Below are 18304 nucleotides of genomic sequence, written 5' to 3'. Positions count from 1 at the left end.
GGATATAGCAGCTTCCACATTAAAAAAGCAGAGGGTTTGGAATATGAAATACAGGAAGGCAGAGGAGTTAGAATTACAACCAAGAATCGTCTACTCAACAAAATTGAATATAATCTTTCAGGGGAGAAATGGGTATTTAATGAAATAGAAGACTTTCAAGCATTTTTTATTAAAAGACCAGAACTGAATAAAAAAAAAAATTTGACCTCCACATACAAAACTCAAGTGAAACATCAAAAAGTAAAAGAGAAACAAGAAAGATAAAACATAAGCTATTCAATAAGGTTAAACTTTTTATATTTCTACATAACAAGGTAATTTTGTAACTCTTAACAATTTTATTACTATAAAAGCAATTAGAAGGAGTATACGTAGACAGAGGGCATGGCTATAAGGTGATATGGAAATGTTTTTACATAATTGCATATGTATAATCTAGGGGCAGCTAGATGGTGCAGTGGATAGAGTACCAGTGCAGGAGTCAGGAGGACTTGAGTTCAAATCTCACCTCAGACACTTGATACTCACTAGCTGTGTGACCTTGGGCAAGTCACTTAACCCCAATTGCCTCATCCTGGGTCATCTCCAGTCATCCTCATGACTATCTGGTCACTGGATTCAGATGACTCTGGAGGAGAAGTGAGACTGGTGACCTGTACAGCCTTCCCTCACTCAAAACAAAATCAAGTGCAAGTCGTGTCATTATTTCTGTGATAGCCTGGTCTTCTTCAGCAACGAAGGATGAACACACGTGGCGATGATAGCCCAAAAAATGAAATATAGGAGTGAGGAAGAAAATTGCACTGAAAGAAGAAAGGGGAGATTGAATGGGGTAAATTATCCCATATAGAAGTGTCATGAAAAAGCTTTTGTAATGGAGGGGAAGATGGGGGAGGTGGGGTGGCAGACAAAACTTTAACTTTACTCTCATCAAAATTGTGTCAAAGAGAGAATTACATACACACTCAGCTGGATATAGAAATCTATCATACCCTATAAGGAAGTAAAAAGGGATGGGAATAATAGGAGGGAGAGGAGGAACTAATAAAAGGAAAGGTATATTGGGGAAGGAGGTGATCAGAAGTAAAACACTTGTGAGAAGGGAAAGGGTGCAGGGTAAGAGAGGAGGATAAACAAACCAAAAATAGCATGGAGGGAAATACACAGTTATCATAACTATAAATGTGACTGGGTTGAACTGAACCATAAAACAGAAGCAGATTGAAAAATGGATTAAAAACCAGAATCCTACAATTTGTTGTTTACAAGAAACACATTTGAAGCAGAGAGATACATACAGGATAAAGATAAGGGGCTAGAGCAGAATCTGTTATTATACTTTAGCTGAAGCAAGGAAAGCGAGGGTAGCAGCAGTCATGATCTCGGACAAAGCAAAAGCAAAAATAGATCTAATTAAAAGAGATTAAAGAAGAAAACTATTTTCATGAAAGGTACCATAGACAGTGAAGTCCTATCAATACTAAATATATATGCACCAAATGGTATAGCATCTAAATTTTTGAAGGAGAAATTGAATGAGTTTACAGGAGGAAATAGATAATAAAAATATACTAGTGGGGGATCTCAGTTATCCCCTCTCAGAACTGGATAAATCTAACCAAAAAAAAAAAAATAAACAGGAAAGAAGTTAAGATGAATAAAATTTTGTAAAAATTAGATATGATGATAAATCTGTAGAGAAAATTAAATGAGAATAGAAAGGAATATTCCTTTTTCTCAGCAGTACATGGCACCACAAAAATTGACCATATATTAGGACATAAAAATTTTACAGTCAAATGCAGAAATAGTAAATGCATCCTATTTGTACAAAATTATTTATAGCAGCTCTTTTTGTGGTGGTTAAGAATTAGAAATCAAAGGAATGCCCATCAACTGGGGAATGACTAAACAAGCTGGGGTATATGATTGTAATGGAATATTATTATACTATCAGAAGTGACAAGCATGATGATTTCAGAAAAACCTGGAAAGACTTACATGAACTGATGCAGAATTAAGTGAACAGAACCAGAAGAACATTGTACCCAGTGATAGCAGCATTATTCAGTGAAGAACTGTGAATGACTTGGTTCTTCTCAGCAAAACAAAATGATTCCAACAATTCCAAAGGCCCAATAACGATGTCTACTGTCTGCCTCTAGAGAAAGAACTGATATTGATTGAATATAGACTGAAGCATGCTATTTTACTTTCTTTTATTTCCTTTTATTCAAGCTTTCTTATACAAAACGACTGATATGGAAATGTTTCACATAATTGCATATGTATAACCTAGGGGCAGCTAGGTGGTGCAGTGGATAGAGCACCAGTGCAGGAGTCAGGAGGACCTGAGTTCAAATCTCACCTCAGACACTTGACACTCACTGGCTATGTGACCTTGAGCAAGTCACTTAACCCCAATTGCCTCATCCTGGGTCACTCCAGTCTTCCTGAGGAATATCTGGTCACTGGATTCAGATGGCTCTGGAGGAGAAGTGAGGCTGGTGACCTGCACAGCCCTCCCTCACTCAAAACAAAGTCAAGTGCAAGTCATGTCATTGTTTCTCTGATGGCCTGGTCTTCTTCGTCAATGAAGGACGAGCACACACATATAACCTATATCTGATTGCTTAGTAACCATCTCAGGGAGGGGGAAGAGGAAGGAGGGATAGAGAAATTCAAAACTTTAAATAAAAACGTTAAAAAAAGTTTTTTAAAGAAAAGGGCGACGTAAACCAAAAGCCGTCAGTAAGATGTTCAATGGGTATGTCAGATCTAAGGGTCAGTCGAAGGGTTGAGAATGTGTAGCCTGGAAAAGGGAACACATGTTTACTATCTCCAAGTACGTGAAGGCTGATGTTATGGAGAAGGAATCAGATTCGTTCTGCTTGGGCCCAGAGAACAGAACAAAAGCTTTAGGCTTGGTGTAAGAAAACAGTTCTTAGTTGGAGCTGTCTAAGAGTGCAGTGGGATCCCCCAGAAAGTCACAGGATCCCTAACACTGCAGCTCTTAGAGAGGAAGCCGAACCACCACTTGTCATAGATGTCAGGGTGTGTGTTCCTCTGCACGTTTAGGTTGGACTAGATAACCTCCAAAGTACTTTATGGAAATGGGATTCTAGGATTCCAAGTGACTGGATGATAACTGTTACCTTCTAGTTCTAAAGGTCTGCAACTTAAAGATTCGAGTGCTAATAATGTAAAGGAATGATCACCAAAATGTACAGTTTGATTAAAAAGTAGCAAACACTAGTAGAAAAGCACTTTTTAAAAAACAGCAAAATTTGGAACTACAGAGAACATGAAAATATTCCAAGAAAAATTTTACTTCTACACAAATCTGAAAATCTCAAAGCTAAAATGGACTCCTCCCACATAAAATTTAATTAACATCAGCTCAGTCCTATTCCTACACAACCCCCCCAGCACATACTCACACCCACCATCATTCATTTGAGACTGTCTTTCCTTAGGACAGGATCTTGAAAACCTTTTCCTGTTACTGTTCTCTTGTCAGAGTCTTCATCTGCCAGTTGCAGCCCTTTCCTTTGGAGGTCTTGTGGCCTTCCTGTCTGCTTCATGCAGCTGAATGATAAGTGGTTGTTAAGACCTTTATTTTGCACCTCTTCATATCTTTACTAACAGGCAGTTCGTTTTTATTTGTTTGGTTTAAATCAGTGGATACCCTGGTTGCTCTTCCTCCAAAGACTGAGCCTGAGTACAGCTTGCTTTCTGTGGAGATAAGAACTGTTTCTCAATCCCAGGTGGGGCTTCCTACTCCTCTCCACCAAGCTGTTAGCATAGGACTTCCAGTGCCTGGTACATAGTAAGAGTTTTAATAAATGCTTGTTGACTGACTTAACACCTTCATCTTCAAATTTAGTTTGAAGCATTTTCACTTGGAACCTCCTTGACATTTATCTGGGAGGTTACCTTTTAGGTCACTGCCCTTCTCCTTTTTGAGATGTAGAGTTGGAAAGCTTTCACTTTGGCCTCCATTAATATAATATACTAGGAACACCTCCCCCCTTAACAAACATAGCAGAGTGGAGGCATCAAAAATAATGTCCTACTTCAAAACAATCACCCCAAAGGGCTGTAGACATCGTTTATCATTCTCATCACCAGACTCAGTTCTGAATGGACTTTGGTTGTTCAGAAAACCAAATCCACCCTCACACAGTTAAGATTTGCCACCACTGAGAATATTCAAAAGAATATGCCTTGTGTTCTAAAGAACTTCTCAAGGAGGAATTCCAAAAATGTTTTTTAATGATGATGATGGTGGTGGTAGTGGTGGAGGTTATAGCAGCTAGCAGCTTGGAGAGGAGGAGAATTCCCCCTCGGAGCAGCTGTCCAGTTCCCCTGTTTTGGAGGCTTCTTGTAATAGTGCACTTATGCACCTCCAGGGAATTCCTCCTTATAATCAGCAGAGTAATTGTAACAACTTTCATGTCTAGAATGCTTTATGATTTGCAAAAATCTTTCATCACAAGTTCCCTGAAACTTGCAGGTATTGCAAATGTTGATATTTCCATTTTAGAGATAAGGAAATTGAGGCTTAGAGACACTAAGTGATTTGTCTATTGTCACACCATGTTGGGGGCAGGATTTGAACCCAGGTCTTCCTGACTCCAAGTCAATGTTATTCTCTATTATACCATTCTGCCTCACTACCTTAATATTTTCCTTACTAGCTTTACAAGAAACAGAAAGTCCATTTACTGAAAATAACCTACATAATCTAAGTTGGAAGAGATCTTTCAGAGGACAGTCCAACTGAACAGAAATACACCATTAGACCATCCCTAACCAGTGACTCTTCAGCTTCTCCTTGAAGGGCTCCAGTGATGGGAAACTCACTGCCTACCAAGATAGCCCATTTCAGTTTTATATAGGATTCAGGAAGGATTTAATGTTGAACTGAATACTGCTTCTCTGCAGCTTCCACCAATCCCCTTTAGTATCTTTACCTTTCATAAATGCTGCTAATCTCATCCAAAAAAGTCCTACCCCCCAGTGCTAGAGTAGGAGTGATACTTCAGGCTGGTGACTTAGTGGAGTCTTATGTCATTGCTGCAGCCATTACAATATGGCAGCTTTAAAAGTCAGTGTCATCTTAGGCTATTTTTAAGAGAAGAATCATGTTTAAGAAAAGAATAGGAAGACAATAGTTTGACCATACCATGCTCTACATTTTAAGAGGAATATTGATAAACTGAAGATTGTGAAGCCTTTTTTTATTATTAATTTATTTGCTTTCAGTTTTCTACAATCGCTTCCATAAGTCTTAGATTTTTCTCCCCCTCCCTCCTTCCTCCCTTCCCAAAATGGCATGCAGTCTTGTATGGGTTCTACACGTGCATTCTTATTAAACACATTTTCACATTAGTCATGTTGCATAGAAGAATTAAAATGAGTGGGAGAAAACATGAGAAAAACCCAAACAAAACATAACAACACAAGAGAAAATATTCTGCTTCATTCTGCATTCTAATTCCATAGTTCTTTCTCTGGATGTGGATGGCATTTTGCTTCAAGAGTCCTTTGGGAATGTTTTAGGTCCTTGCATTGCTGTGAAGGGCTAAGTCTACCAAGAAAACTTCTCCAGTAACAACTGTGGTTGTTACTATGTACAATGAATAACCTCTTGGTTCTGCTCCTTTCACTCAGCATCAGTTCATATAAGTCCTTTCAGGCCTCTCTGAAGTCTTCCTGATCAGGTAGGATTTATACCAGGAGTGCAGGCCTGCTGGTTCAATATTAGGAAAATAACAGCATTATTGATCATGTCACAGCAAAACTAACAGAAACCATATGATGATCTCAATAGATGCAGAAAAAGCTTTGGACAAAATACAACACCCATTCCTATTGAAAACACTGGAGAGCATAGGAATAAATGGAGCTTTCCACAAAATAATAAGCAGTATCTACCTAAAACCATCAGCAAATGTTATATGCAATGGGGATAAAGTTAGATGCATTTCCACTAAGATCAGGGGGTGAAACAAGGATGTTCATTATCACCACTATTATTCAGTATGGTACTAGAAATGTTAACTTTAGCAATAAGAGAAGAAGAAATTGAAGGAATTAGAACAGGCAAAGAAGAAACTAAATTATCACTGTTTGCAGATGATATGATGATATATTTAGAGAATCAAGTAAAAAACTACTTGAAATAATAAACTTAAGACTGGCTAGATAATTGGACAGCCAGGTGGGGAAGTGACCTACAGGTCATCTCATATGAGAAATAGTTGAATGAACCAGAAATGGTTAGCCCAAAAAAGAGAAATGGGAGACCAAACTTCCTTCAAGCATTTGAAAAGAGTCCTGTGAATGAGGGATTTAGATATGTTCTTCTTGAACCTCACAGGTAGAACTAGGAGAAATGACTGGGAGTTTCAGGGAGGTGTATTTTAGGTTTGATGTAAGGGGTAGGGGTGGGGGGGAATTATTTACATTTAGAACTCTCCAAAAGTAAATGAACTGTTTCAGTAAACTAGAGGCCACCAGGCAAAAGCTGAATGGCTCCTTATCAAGTATGTTGTTTGGGCACAAGTTATGCTAGATGGTATTTACTATCCCATTCCAACTTTGAGATGCTGTGATACAGCAGATCAGGCCATCTTCTGAACTTTATCTTGCTTATATTTGGTAAGTACTTGTTGCCCCTATTAAAATGTTGGAAATAGGGATTATTTCATTCTTTGTTTTTATGTTCCCAGTACCTGGCACATAATAAGCACTTAATAAATATTTGTTAATTGATCTGACTTGAGAAAGCCCAATTCTGAAGTGGGAAAAGATCTGCTGAATAATAAAGGGGGAAGGGAAAACCAAGAAGCTCACCCTGTTTGGAGGCTTTTAAAAATGGAAAGGAGAATAAGCATGTTTTTAGAGACCTGATTATGAACGCTTGAGATCACTTGGTAATCACTGTGAGTTTTCATCTGGGGTTTGAGGAGCTATGATTAAACTAGGAAACAACTGTGGAAGTTGTGGGATTTTTACAGGGCTTGGCAGCACTGTGTTTTGGTAACTTAAAGCAGAGGCACAGAATATACTTAGATGTAAATAGGCAGAGGGCAGGCTTAGACCTTTTGTCTGTCCAGTCTTTTACCGTCCTCCCCTATGAAAGCAACCTTAAAATTAAAGACAGCCCATTATGGATCTAAGAGATTAAAATTTTAGTCATACTTTTATTTGCAGGTTGTAATATTGAATAGGGTGCATTGCTTCACAAGTTTAATGTCAGCTGTGTAAAGTAATACTTTTTATAAAATTAGTTTTAGGAGGTGGGTGGTAACATGGAATAATGGAAAATATTCATATACTGTCTATATACCTTGTATGTCCCTGATTATAAGATGCTGTCTCCCCCATTAGAATATAAACTGCTTGAGGGCAGGACTCTTTTTGCCCTTTTTTATCCCCAAAGTAAGTGATTGATCCCCTGACACATGATAGCCATTTAATGTGGAGCTTTAAATTCCCATGAGCCTTAGGTACCTCCTAGTTTTAGTCTTGGGGATTTGGTAAACAAATTTGTATCATGTTTTTTAACAAATTTTAGACTTCAATAATATGTCCTCTGAGATACACATATATGTATACGTGTGTATTCATATATACATATATATATGTGTTTAGTGTCTGGCAAATAGTAGACACTTAATAAATGCTTGTTTCCTTCCTTCTTCTTGGTTTTCCTCCTACCAAAGTTTTGACCATTCTGTTTACCCTTGATTATTGTAGTTTAATTCAACAACATTTATTAAATGCCCAACAGGTGCGCTGGGGATAGAAAAAACAAAACAATTGTTATTCATGAAAAGCTTATATTGTATGGGGTTTTTATAACATATACATAGATAGTTAAGTACAAAGTAATTAGAAAAGTGAAGGAGCATTAACAGTTGGGAAGATTGAAGGAAAACTTAATAGAGGAGGAAACAACTGAGAGATAATTAGACACCGAAATGAGGAGGGAGTGAATTACAGTGAGGGAACAAGCCTTGTGCAAATGGAGGGAAACAGGAGATGATCTGTCAAGATTTGGAAAACAATAGTACACTTTGGCTGGAAGGTAGGGTGTGTGAAGGAGAGCCCTTCTACAGGTAAAAATTGGATTAGTTGACTGCTGAGGTCTCTTTCAATTCTTAAATTCCCTAATTCTGTGAGTAATGTGATGTAAGTCAGAAAAGGCAGGTTGTAATCAGATTGTGGAGGGCCTTAAATACCAGACTGAGGAGTTTATATTTTATCATAGGGGCAATAGAGAGTCATGGAAGGGTTTTAGGGAGAAGGGTGACATGGTCAGACCTGTGCTTTAGGAAAATTGTTTTGGTATCTCTGTGGAGAATGGATTAGAAATGGAAGAAAGTAAAAGCAAGGAGACCAATGTGAAGGCTCTTACAGTAGAAATGCATTTGAGAGAACAGAGGACCAGAGCTGGTACAGAAGTGGTACAGAGGTGATAATGGGAGAGAGGCTGCAGAGGTTGACAAGATTTGGCACTTCATTGTGTCTAAGAAATGAGAGAAAAAGAAAATTCAAGGATTGCAAATTTGAGTGCTTAGAAGAAAGATTTTGCCCTCAACAGAAATAGAGAATTTTGAAGGAAGGGCACTCTTGGGGGAAGGGGACGGCTATGAGTTATATTTTGAACATACTGCATTTTTTGATGTCAATGATCTAAACAAGTGGTGATGTTTAGCAGGCAGTTAACAATGCAAGGCTGGAGTTCAGCAGAAAGATAAGAGCTAGTTGAGCTAAAGGTGATATTTAAATCTGTGGGAGATGATAATTTCACCCAGTGGGAAAAAGTATATAGAGAAAAAAAAGAACAAGCCCAGAGCCTTAAGGGACATCTCCATGTAGGGAGTGGGACATGGATGATGAACCAGAAGAGGAGTAGCCTTACAGGCCTATAAATGACACAAAAGCTGTTGGAGGAGTAGATGTTCAACAGTGTCAAAAGTTTCAGAGTTGTCAGGAAGACACTAAGAGATCGTTAGTAATCAAAAAACCATTGAACTAATAAAACTTGGAACTATTTTTGTGAAAAAATCAATAAAATAGATAAACCATTGGTTAATTTGATTTTTAAAAAAGGAGAAAACCAAATTACCAGTGTCGAAAATCAAAAGTGTGAATGTACCACCAATGAAGATGAAATTAAAGCAATTATTATGAGTTATTTTGCCAAATTATATGCCAGTAAAATGGACAATCTAAATGAAATGAATATTTACAAAAATATAAATTGCCCAGATTAGCATGAGGAAATAAAATACTTAAATAACCTATCTTAGGGGGAGGAAATTGAATAAGCCATACATGAACTCACTAAGAAAAAAAATTCCTAGGATCCGATGAATTTACAAGTTAATTCCACCATACATTTAAAGAACAATTAGTCCCAATATTGTATGAACTACTTGAAAAAATAGGTAAACAAAGAGTCCCACCAAATTCCTTTTATGACACAAATATGGTTTTGATACCTAAATCAGGGAGATCCAAAACACAGAAAGAAAACTGTAGGCCAATTTCTCAAAAATTTTGAATAAAACACTAGCAAGGAGATTACATCACTATATGACAAAGATCCATATACTATAACCCTGATGGGATTTATGCTAGGAATGAAGGCCTGGTTCAATATTAGGAAAAACATAAGCATAATTGACCATGTCAATAACAAAAACAAAAATCATATTATCTCAGTAGATGTAGAAAAAGCTTTTGACAAAATACTACACCCATTCCTACTAAAAAACACTAGAATGCATAAATTAAACCATCCTTAAAATAAATAATATCTTTCTAAAACCAAGAGCAAGTATTAATCATTATGGGGATAAGCTAGAAACCTTTCCAGTAAGATCAGAAGTGAAGCAAGAACGTCCATTATTACCACTACTATTCAGTATTGTATTAGACTTATTAGCTGTAGAAATAAGAGAAGAAAAAGAAATTGAAGGAATAAAAATAAGCAATGAGGAAACAAAGCTATCACTCTTTACAGGTAAAATGACGTATGCTTTAAGAACCCTAGAGAATCAACTAAATAAGTAGTTGAAACAATTAAAACAATTAGCAAAGTTGCAAGATACAAAATAAACCCACATAAATCATCAGCATTTCTATATGTTACCCATAAAACTCAGCAGAAAGAGATAGAAAGAGAAATTCCATTTAAAATAACTGTCAAGACAAACCCAGGGACTATATGAACATAATTACAAAACACTTCACACAGATACGCAGATCTAAACAACTGTAGAAATATTCATTGTTTCAGGGTAAGCTGATCCAATATAATAAAAATTACAATTCTGTCTAAACTAATTTACTTAATCAGTGCCGTACCAATCAAACTACCAAAGAATTATTTTATAGGGCTATAAGAAATAATAGAGGCAGCTAGATGGCTTAGTGGAATAGAACACTGGTCCTCGAGTCAGAAAAACTTAGAGCTCAAGTTCAACCTCAGATGCTTACTAGTTATGTGACCCTAGGCAAGTCACTTAACCTCCATTTGCCTTAATGCACTGGAGAAGAATATGGCAAATGGCTACAGTATCTTTACCAGGAAAACTCCATGGCAGTACTGACATGCTATGGTCCCTGGGGTCATGAAAAGTTGGACACGAGTGAACAACTCAGCAACAACAGAAAAAAGAATTACACAATTTCATCTAGAAGAACAAAAGTTCAAAAATATCAAGGGAAGGCAGGGGACAGAATGGGAAGGAAGACAGCCTAGCAGGACCAGATTTCAAAAACTATATTACAAAGTGGTAATCATTAAAATAATCTGGTACTGGCTAAGAATAAAGTGGATAGTTCAGATGGAATAGATTAGATATGCAATACACCATAGTAAGTGACCATAATAATCTAGTATTTGATAAACCCAAAGATCCACGCTTGGAGGTTAAGAATGTACCATTTGATAGAACTATCTATACCAAGATATGGTCAAAATGGATATGTGATTTAGACATAAAAGGTAATATCATAAGCAACTTAGAGAAGCATGAAAAATTTTAGATTTAACTAAATCAGAGCTATGGATAAGGGAAGAGTTTATGACCAGAAAGGAGACAGGATCACAAGAAGTAAAATGACTAATTTTGATTACACAAAATTTAAAATTTTATGTTCAAACAAAACCAAGGCAGCCAAAATTAAAAGGAAAGCAGGAAACAGGGAGGGGGAAGATTACAGTAAGTTCTCTGATAAAGGCCTAATTTCTCAGATATATAGGGAACTGAGTCAAATTTATAAAAATAAGATCCATTCCCCAACTGATAAATGATCAAAGGATATGAACAGGCAGTTTTCAGAAGAAGAAATCAAAGCTATAAATGATCACATGAAAAAGTGCTCTAAATCACCCTTTATTATTTTTGTTTCTGTTCAGTCATTTGCAGTCATGTGCAATTCTATGACCTCATTTGAGTTTTCTTGGAATAGATACTGGAGTGGTTTGCCATTTCCTCCTCCAGCTCATTTTACAGTTGAGGAAACTGAAGCAAACAGGGTTAAGTGGTTTGCACGGGGCCACACAGCTAGTAAATGTCTGAGGCCAGATTTAAACACAGGAAGAGGAGACTTCCTGACTCCAGGCCTGGCACTCTATTGACTACACCACATAGCTGCCCCCAGTAGCTGCACTGTTGATTAGAGAAATACAATTAAAACAACTCTGGTATCACCTCATACCTATCACATTAGTTAACGTAACAGAAAAAGGAAAATGACCAGTGCTGGAAGAGATGTGAAAAAAATGAGGACACTCATGCATTGCTAGTGGAATTCTGGAGAACTATTTGGAACTATTCCCAAAACTGTGCATACCCTTTGACCCAGCAATACTACTACTAGGGCTGTATTCCAAGATCAAAGAAAAGGGAAAAGGACCTACATGTACAAAAACATTTATAGCAACTCTTTTTGTGGTGGCAAAGAACTGGAAATTCGGGGGATGCTCTTCAGTTTAGGGGATGGCTGAGCAAGTTGTGGTGTGATTGTGATAGAATACTAGTGTGTTATAAGAAATGATAGGCAGAAAAAGCTGAGAAGTGAGCAGAACCATTGTCTCATATAGGAAATCAGAATGGTTTTCCAAATTATCTGTTCAGCTTTCCTGTTCTGTCTTGTCCTCAGGTATTGGGAAAAATGTGATCTGTGAAAAAGCTGCAACCTCGGTGGATGCTTTCAGGATGGTGACAGCGGCACGCTACTACCCCAAACTCATGAGTCTTGTGGGGAATGTCCTTCGATTCTTGCCTGCCTTTATCCGGATGAAGCAGCTGATTGAAGAACATTACATTGGCAACGTGATGATCTGTGATGTGCGTGTGTACTGGGGCAGCCTTCTTAGCCACAAGTACAACTGGATCTGTGATGAGCACATGGGGGGGGGTGGTCTGCACACAATGGGCACCTATATAGTTGACCTCTTAACCCACCTAACTGGGAGGAAGGCTGAGAAGGTCCACGGTTTTCTGAAGACATTTGTGAAACAGAATGCCGAGATCAGTGGAATCCGGCATGTCACCAGTGATGACTTCTGCTTTTTCCAGATGCTCATGAACGGGGGTGTTTGTAGCACAGTGACTCTCAACTTCAACATGCCAGGCTCCTTTGTGCATGAAGTCATGATTGTGGGATCTGCTGGTCGCCTCATAGCCCGAGGATCTGACCTCTATGGACAGAGGAGCTCTTCGCTCCAGGAGGAACAGCTGCTGACAGACTCTTTGACAGTCAATGCAGGGCTTCTAGAAAAGGGATTTAAAGACATTCCACTGCTATACCTGAAAGGCATGGTATACATGGTGCAGGCTTTGCGGCAGTCATTTCAGGAACAAGATGACCATCGCACCTGGGATTGTAAGCCAGTCTCCATGGCAGCCTCATTTGAGGATGGGCTTTATATGCAGAGTGTCGTGGATGCCATAAAGAAATCCAGCAGGTCTGGGGAGTGGGAGACTGTGGAAGTCATGACTGAGGAGCCAGATGCCAATCAGAACCTCTGTGAGGCACTACAAAGGAATAACGTATGATCTGACTGCTGGCCATTTGGGATGATAGTGTAGGGCAGGGGATATCCTGGGGCCCAGCCTTCTTTGTGGAAGATACATGGGTTTGTGTTTAAGTAAGGTTATCATAACCATGGGGAAAAGACAAAGTGATTTCTCCTCAGACTCATTGGGAGGTTTAGTGCTTCCACTGCTGTTGCATCAGATTCTTAGCAAAACTTGAATTTACCTTTGCACTTCCAGAAAAGGACAGAGCTATCACCCATGACATCATGGGTGTGAGAAGAAGTCAGGCCTGCTTTTTCACACCTTTTAATAGGACTGAAAAATACATTGAGGAGCCAGATCTGCTGCCCCAGCCTCCTGGGAGGCTTTAGGCATCCAGACCTGGATAGAACTGATATCAAGGTCTCCCTCCCCATCCCCATCCTGAGCAAGGGTACTTCTGTCAGGGCCTTAGGACTCATCTCTGGCTCCTCTTCCCTGACTTCCCTTACTTTGTTCACAGAGGATGCAGAGAAAGGACTCTCCTCTCTGTTGATTTATAGGCTCAGGTCTTTTAACTGAAAGATAAGATGGGGAATTGGGACCACCTTCCCACGTGCTACCCAGAGTCGAAATGCTGGAAAAGAAGGGGAAAGTCCCTGTTCTAAAGAACTCCCTCTTGGAGGTGACTAAACTTTAAAGCAAATGTTTGGTGAGCATTTCAGCCTTGAAAACAGAGAAAAAATGAGGATGAAAACACCTGAAAAAATCTAAAATAATCATAAGGTGATATTCTGAATTGGTTGTGAGGTGGGAGATGGAAGAAATTTTGTGGAAATTATAAAGACTCATTTAAGGAAACTGAAGTTTTCATTCCTTGTGGGCTCTGCAGGCATTAGTCCTCAGTGATTTCCATGAAACAGGTATAGAGCTAACTGGTTTCTGGAGACACTAATCATTTGGACAGTTGACCCACACATCTGGGCCCATTTCTCTGCCTCTGACCCTCTAGCTTCCATCCTCGCCTCCATACCTGTGCTAGCCCCTCCCCACCATGGGTCTCATCTTTGATGTTCCCTGAAGGGCTGGCTTCTCTCTCAGGGAAAAAAAACAAAAACAAGACAAAACATACAGAAATGTAGATGGTGCTTATGGCTTCCTGAAGTCATGTGTAGTTTTCAGGAAGGCCAGGAGACTGGAGGCTTCTCAGGAAACTCAGAGCTGAGGAGACAGAGGAAAAGTGATGACTGCCACAGAAATGCGCATGCAGCTCCCAGGATTAAGAAGGGGCAGAAGAGAGGTGGCCTCTGGGGAAGTAGTGGAGGGCTGGGGGGCCTCCAGGACATCCCCTGCCCCCAGCCTGGGGCATGTTTGGGTGGAAAGCACTGCAGGGACTGATTTTTGCCTGTAATGCACAGGAGGTAACTCCAGTCTTATTAAATGTGTTTTGTGTATGTGAGGACGCCTTAGTTTGTGTTCTTTTCAGCCTTCCATATGTTCACATAAAGCATAGATTTCAGCCTGATGGTGCCATGAGATGATCTTTTGTTTTATGGAGCTTTTCTTTCCTAACCAAGAGACCCACTGGCTCAGACAGCAAAGGTCCCTTTCAGCTTTAAAATTAGGTGACCTTGATTCTAATACCAGCTCCCCAGAAAGGCTGTCTAAAGAGGATAAAACTTGGGTGGCTCTCTCTTCTCCCCCTCTCCAAAAGGAAATGAACATTCAGTGAAAGCTTCATCCTACTTGTTATACTCTAGAGATGTGAAGTAGCTTATAGTCCATTATTATCACCTTATCCCTCCTTCCTTCCTTCCTTTGTTTATTCTTTTATTCAATAGCATTATTAGGAATCTGTGGTGTGCAGAGCATTGTTGGGGCTGGTGGAGATACAGTACTTAGTAAGCCCTACCTTAGAGTGTAATTGCAGGGATAAGACACAGTCACAGAGAGCTGGTCTACAGTATTACATCGGTCCTGTGTGTGGGGAGATGCCATCTTTTGGGGCTTCTGAAGAACCTTTCTCAGTGCACCTGATGTTAGAGTCACAGCCTCAGGAATGGAATCTTCATTTCCATCACTGGTGTCTCTCCTCTTCTTGAGTTATCGTCTCTTTTGCCTGGGCCAGCTGATGAACTGTGATTTGGGGCTTTTGTAGATCTGGTTTTGGGCTAGGGCCCAGCTGTCTCGATGATGACAAGCCTCAAACACAACTATAGGAGGATGGAAGGAACCCCTTCCACAGCCTTTCCTTCTCAGTCAAATCATTTCAGTCACATGCATGGCATTGTGCTAAGTGCTAGCAATACAACTATAAAAATGACAATCCCTGCCTTCAAAGAGTTTCTATTCTCTTGGAACTATAAGAATCATCCCAGTAATGGAGCAGGAAAAGAGGCATAAACAGGGACAATGAGAGATCTCCAAAAGACATGTCTGTGGTTTGAGAATGCACTTAGACATGCTCAGACACGAGGGACCAATCTCCAGTGGAAAGGGTATGTCCTGGATTTGCTGCTTAACATGGGACCTTGGGAAGGAAAATAACTTAGCTTTCCTTGGCCTTGGCGGTATCTCTAAAGTCTGGGGATACAAAGTCAGAAACAAGTGTTCCTGCTCTCAGGGCTTCTTTTCTACCAGGAGAGGAGAATATTAACAACTCCTGCACCTGAACTGGGCTGGAGAAGCAGAGGTAAGAAGAGGGTCACATACAAGCAGAGGACAGTAACTTGACCAGTGCAGAGGCAGAAGATGAGGGGATAGCTCCTAATCCAGTTTGGTTTGAGGCAGAGAATTGAAGGGCACTATATAGATTAATATTAAACACATGGGGAGCACTAACTTTTGTCTCCCCCAAGGGACCCCAGATTCCAGGTACTCAGTGGGTCCCAGCTCCTAAAATTATAGATCACTGGCCCTCTCTGGTGTGATAACCTTACTTTAGTCAGTCAGAGGTTCAAAGTGAAGTAATTTACTGGTATGGCATGTAAGAAAATGACCAATGAAATATCTCCACTTACTCATCTACCTGGGGTGCAAGCTCCCACAAATAGTGTTAGTAGAAGGAGTGGGCACATAGAGTTCTCAAGTAGAAGGGCACACCCATAGGAAATAGAATGGCCAAGCTAATGTTCACTCCTGGTACTGAGGGTGTTCCTGATATCCTTGGGCTATTCTTGGGAATGGCTCTGGGGACCTCTGGGCGTGCTTTTGGACCAACACATGGCTCCACTGCTTGGCTGTGGCTTCTACCATTTCCAGCTTCAGACTCAGCAAACATCCAAGCCTTGGGTTTTTGGAAAGAGCTGGAAACCACATTCTAGGTTTAGCAGCAAACTGGGCTCTGGAGCCTGCCAGCTCCAAGCACCATCAGAGGTTCCCAAAATGGGTGTTACCATCCCCTGAGGGATGCTGGGATGACTCAGGAGGGCAGTAGTAGCCTTGGGTCAATTAGGGGGTGTTGAATAAGAATAAGGGGACAGTGGAAGCATAAGGAAAGAAGAGAAGAAAATTTTGAAAAACCATTCATAGATATTTCATTAAGTCATAGTGATTACATTATTTTCCAAATAAACACAAAATGCAAGTTATAAGCCACCAGGGGTCAAGTCCACTGACAAGTCTAAACAAGCATACATTGTTATGAAGTCCATTGTGTATCAGCAGGAATATGGAATCTTGTTTGCAGTACAATACTATACAATTACATGATGTAATATTGTATCAAAATTTCAATGCAGGAAAAAGCCCCACAGATCTACAATAAATAATTAAATTTAAGATGCATCATTTAAAAATTTATATTTTTTGAAATGACACAAATTTTAAAAAACCATCAAAGGATTAAAGAAACATTTCCAGGAGGGCACTGAATAAATTTTTTTAAAAGGGAGTGGTAGGTCAAATAAGTTTAGGAACCTCTGATTCCGGTCTAATCAGCAATTATTCCTCCTTTGGCTCTATGCTACTTCAGCATAGGCAGAGAAAAATTCCCTTCTCTCCCACCACTGGAGGAGCCTTACAAGGGAAAAGGTATAGCACATCCCAAGAGAGAGTGCCTCTCCACTGATTCCTCTGTTGAATTAGTTTGCCCATCCTCCCCTGTCAGTCCTCATCCCAGTGGTAACATGGCTGCTCAAAGTTTTTGAACAGAGGAATGACTAACATGGTCACACCTGAGCCTTAAAGGAGGTTATTTTGGCAGCTATGAAGAAAATAGATTGGAGACAGTGAGACTGGGAGCAGTGAGACTCATTTGGATAGAATTAGAAAAGTGTTGAGGGTGAGGCAGCTAGGTAGAAATGGATAAAGCGCTGACTCTGGGGTCCTGAGTTCAAGTCCAGCCTCAGACACTGTGTGACCCTGGTTAAGCCGCTTAATCCCGATTACCTCCAAAAAGGAAGGAAAGAAGAAAGGAAGAAAGATAAAAGTGTTGAAGGTGAATGAAGAGAAAGGAGGAAATGCAGAAAATGTGGAGATAAGAATTGGTAACTGCTTGGATATGGGGGCATGAACCTTTGGTCCAAGGCTTATGTACCTTATTGGCTCATCCATCTTAGGGATAGAATCCACTGTCATTAGGATTTGACCTTCCAAATCTTGGGAACCCTGACTGAAGTACTGTGTGCTATACTATGGTCTGGCCATATTTGGAGAACTGCATAGTTGGTCCCAAGGTAAGGAAGCATTTGACTGAGCTGCTTGAAAGCGGAGACTCTGGCCTTTCTGTATATCTTCTATGATGGGACTAGTGCCTGGCACCTGGTAGGTGGTTAATAAATGTTTATTGGTTGACTAACCTAGGGTATTCTATTCCTGGTCACTGACACTGAATTGTTTCCCTGAAAGATTTTAATAAATGTAGCGGTCAGTCAGCTAGCATTTATTATGTGCTTATAATGTGCTAATGTGTTAAATTCTGAGTTGACGAATAGTCAACTAGCATTTATTAAGTGCCTACCTGTGCCAAGTCACAACCATGCAATGGGCTAAGTTCTGGGGATACAAAGAAAGGCAAAAAGCAAACAATCCCTCCTCTCCAGGAGTTGTCTAAGGACAGAGGCAACAATTAGGTACAAACAAGATATATACGGGGCAGATTGGGGGTGGGGGTGGGGGTGGGAGGGGCAGACTCGGAAGGAAAGCACTGAAATTAAGGAGTGGGAAAGACTTCTTGCAGAAGGCAGGACTTTAGCTAAGACCTGAAGGAAGCAAAGAAACCCAGGAGGGGGAGAGATGGTAGAGAGCGTTCTAGG

The 18304-nt window shown here is 39.8% G+C and overlaps 1 protein-coding gene across 7 annotated transcripts in view; it reads left to right on the top strand.

The window, feature by feature from the left end:
- The window catches only part of GFOD2 (Gfo/Idh/MocA-like oxidoreductase domain containing 2), a 72701-nt gene extending 58193 nt beyond the window's left edge, over positions 1-14508 (top strand). For all 7 annotated transcript variants that reach the window (XM_072636077.1, XM_072636081.1, XM_072636080.1 and 4 more), the window contains one exon: positions 12190-14508. In XM_072636077.1, the coding sequence (XP_072492178.1) occupies positions 12190-13088 (899 nt within the window). In that variant the 3' untranslated portion in view covers positions 13089-14508. The remainder of the gene's footprint in view (positions 1-12189) is intronic.
- The last annotated feature ends 3796 nt before the right edge of the window (positions 14509-18304 follow it).

This window comes from Notamacropus eugenii, chromosome 1 (genome assembly GCF_028372415.1).
Source record: "Notamacropus eugenii isolate mMacEug1 chromosome 1, mMacEug1.pri_v2, whole genome shotgun sequence".
In the NCBI taxonomy this organism is placed as follows: Eukaryota; Metazoa; Chordata; class Mammalia; order Diprotodontia; family Macropodidae; genus Notamacropus; species Notamacropus eugenii.
The sequence above is the reverse complement of the archived record's forward strand: the minus strand, read 5'-3'. Positions and strand labels throughout refer to the sequence as shown.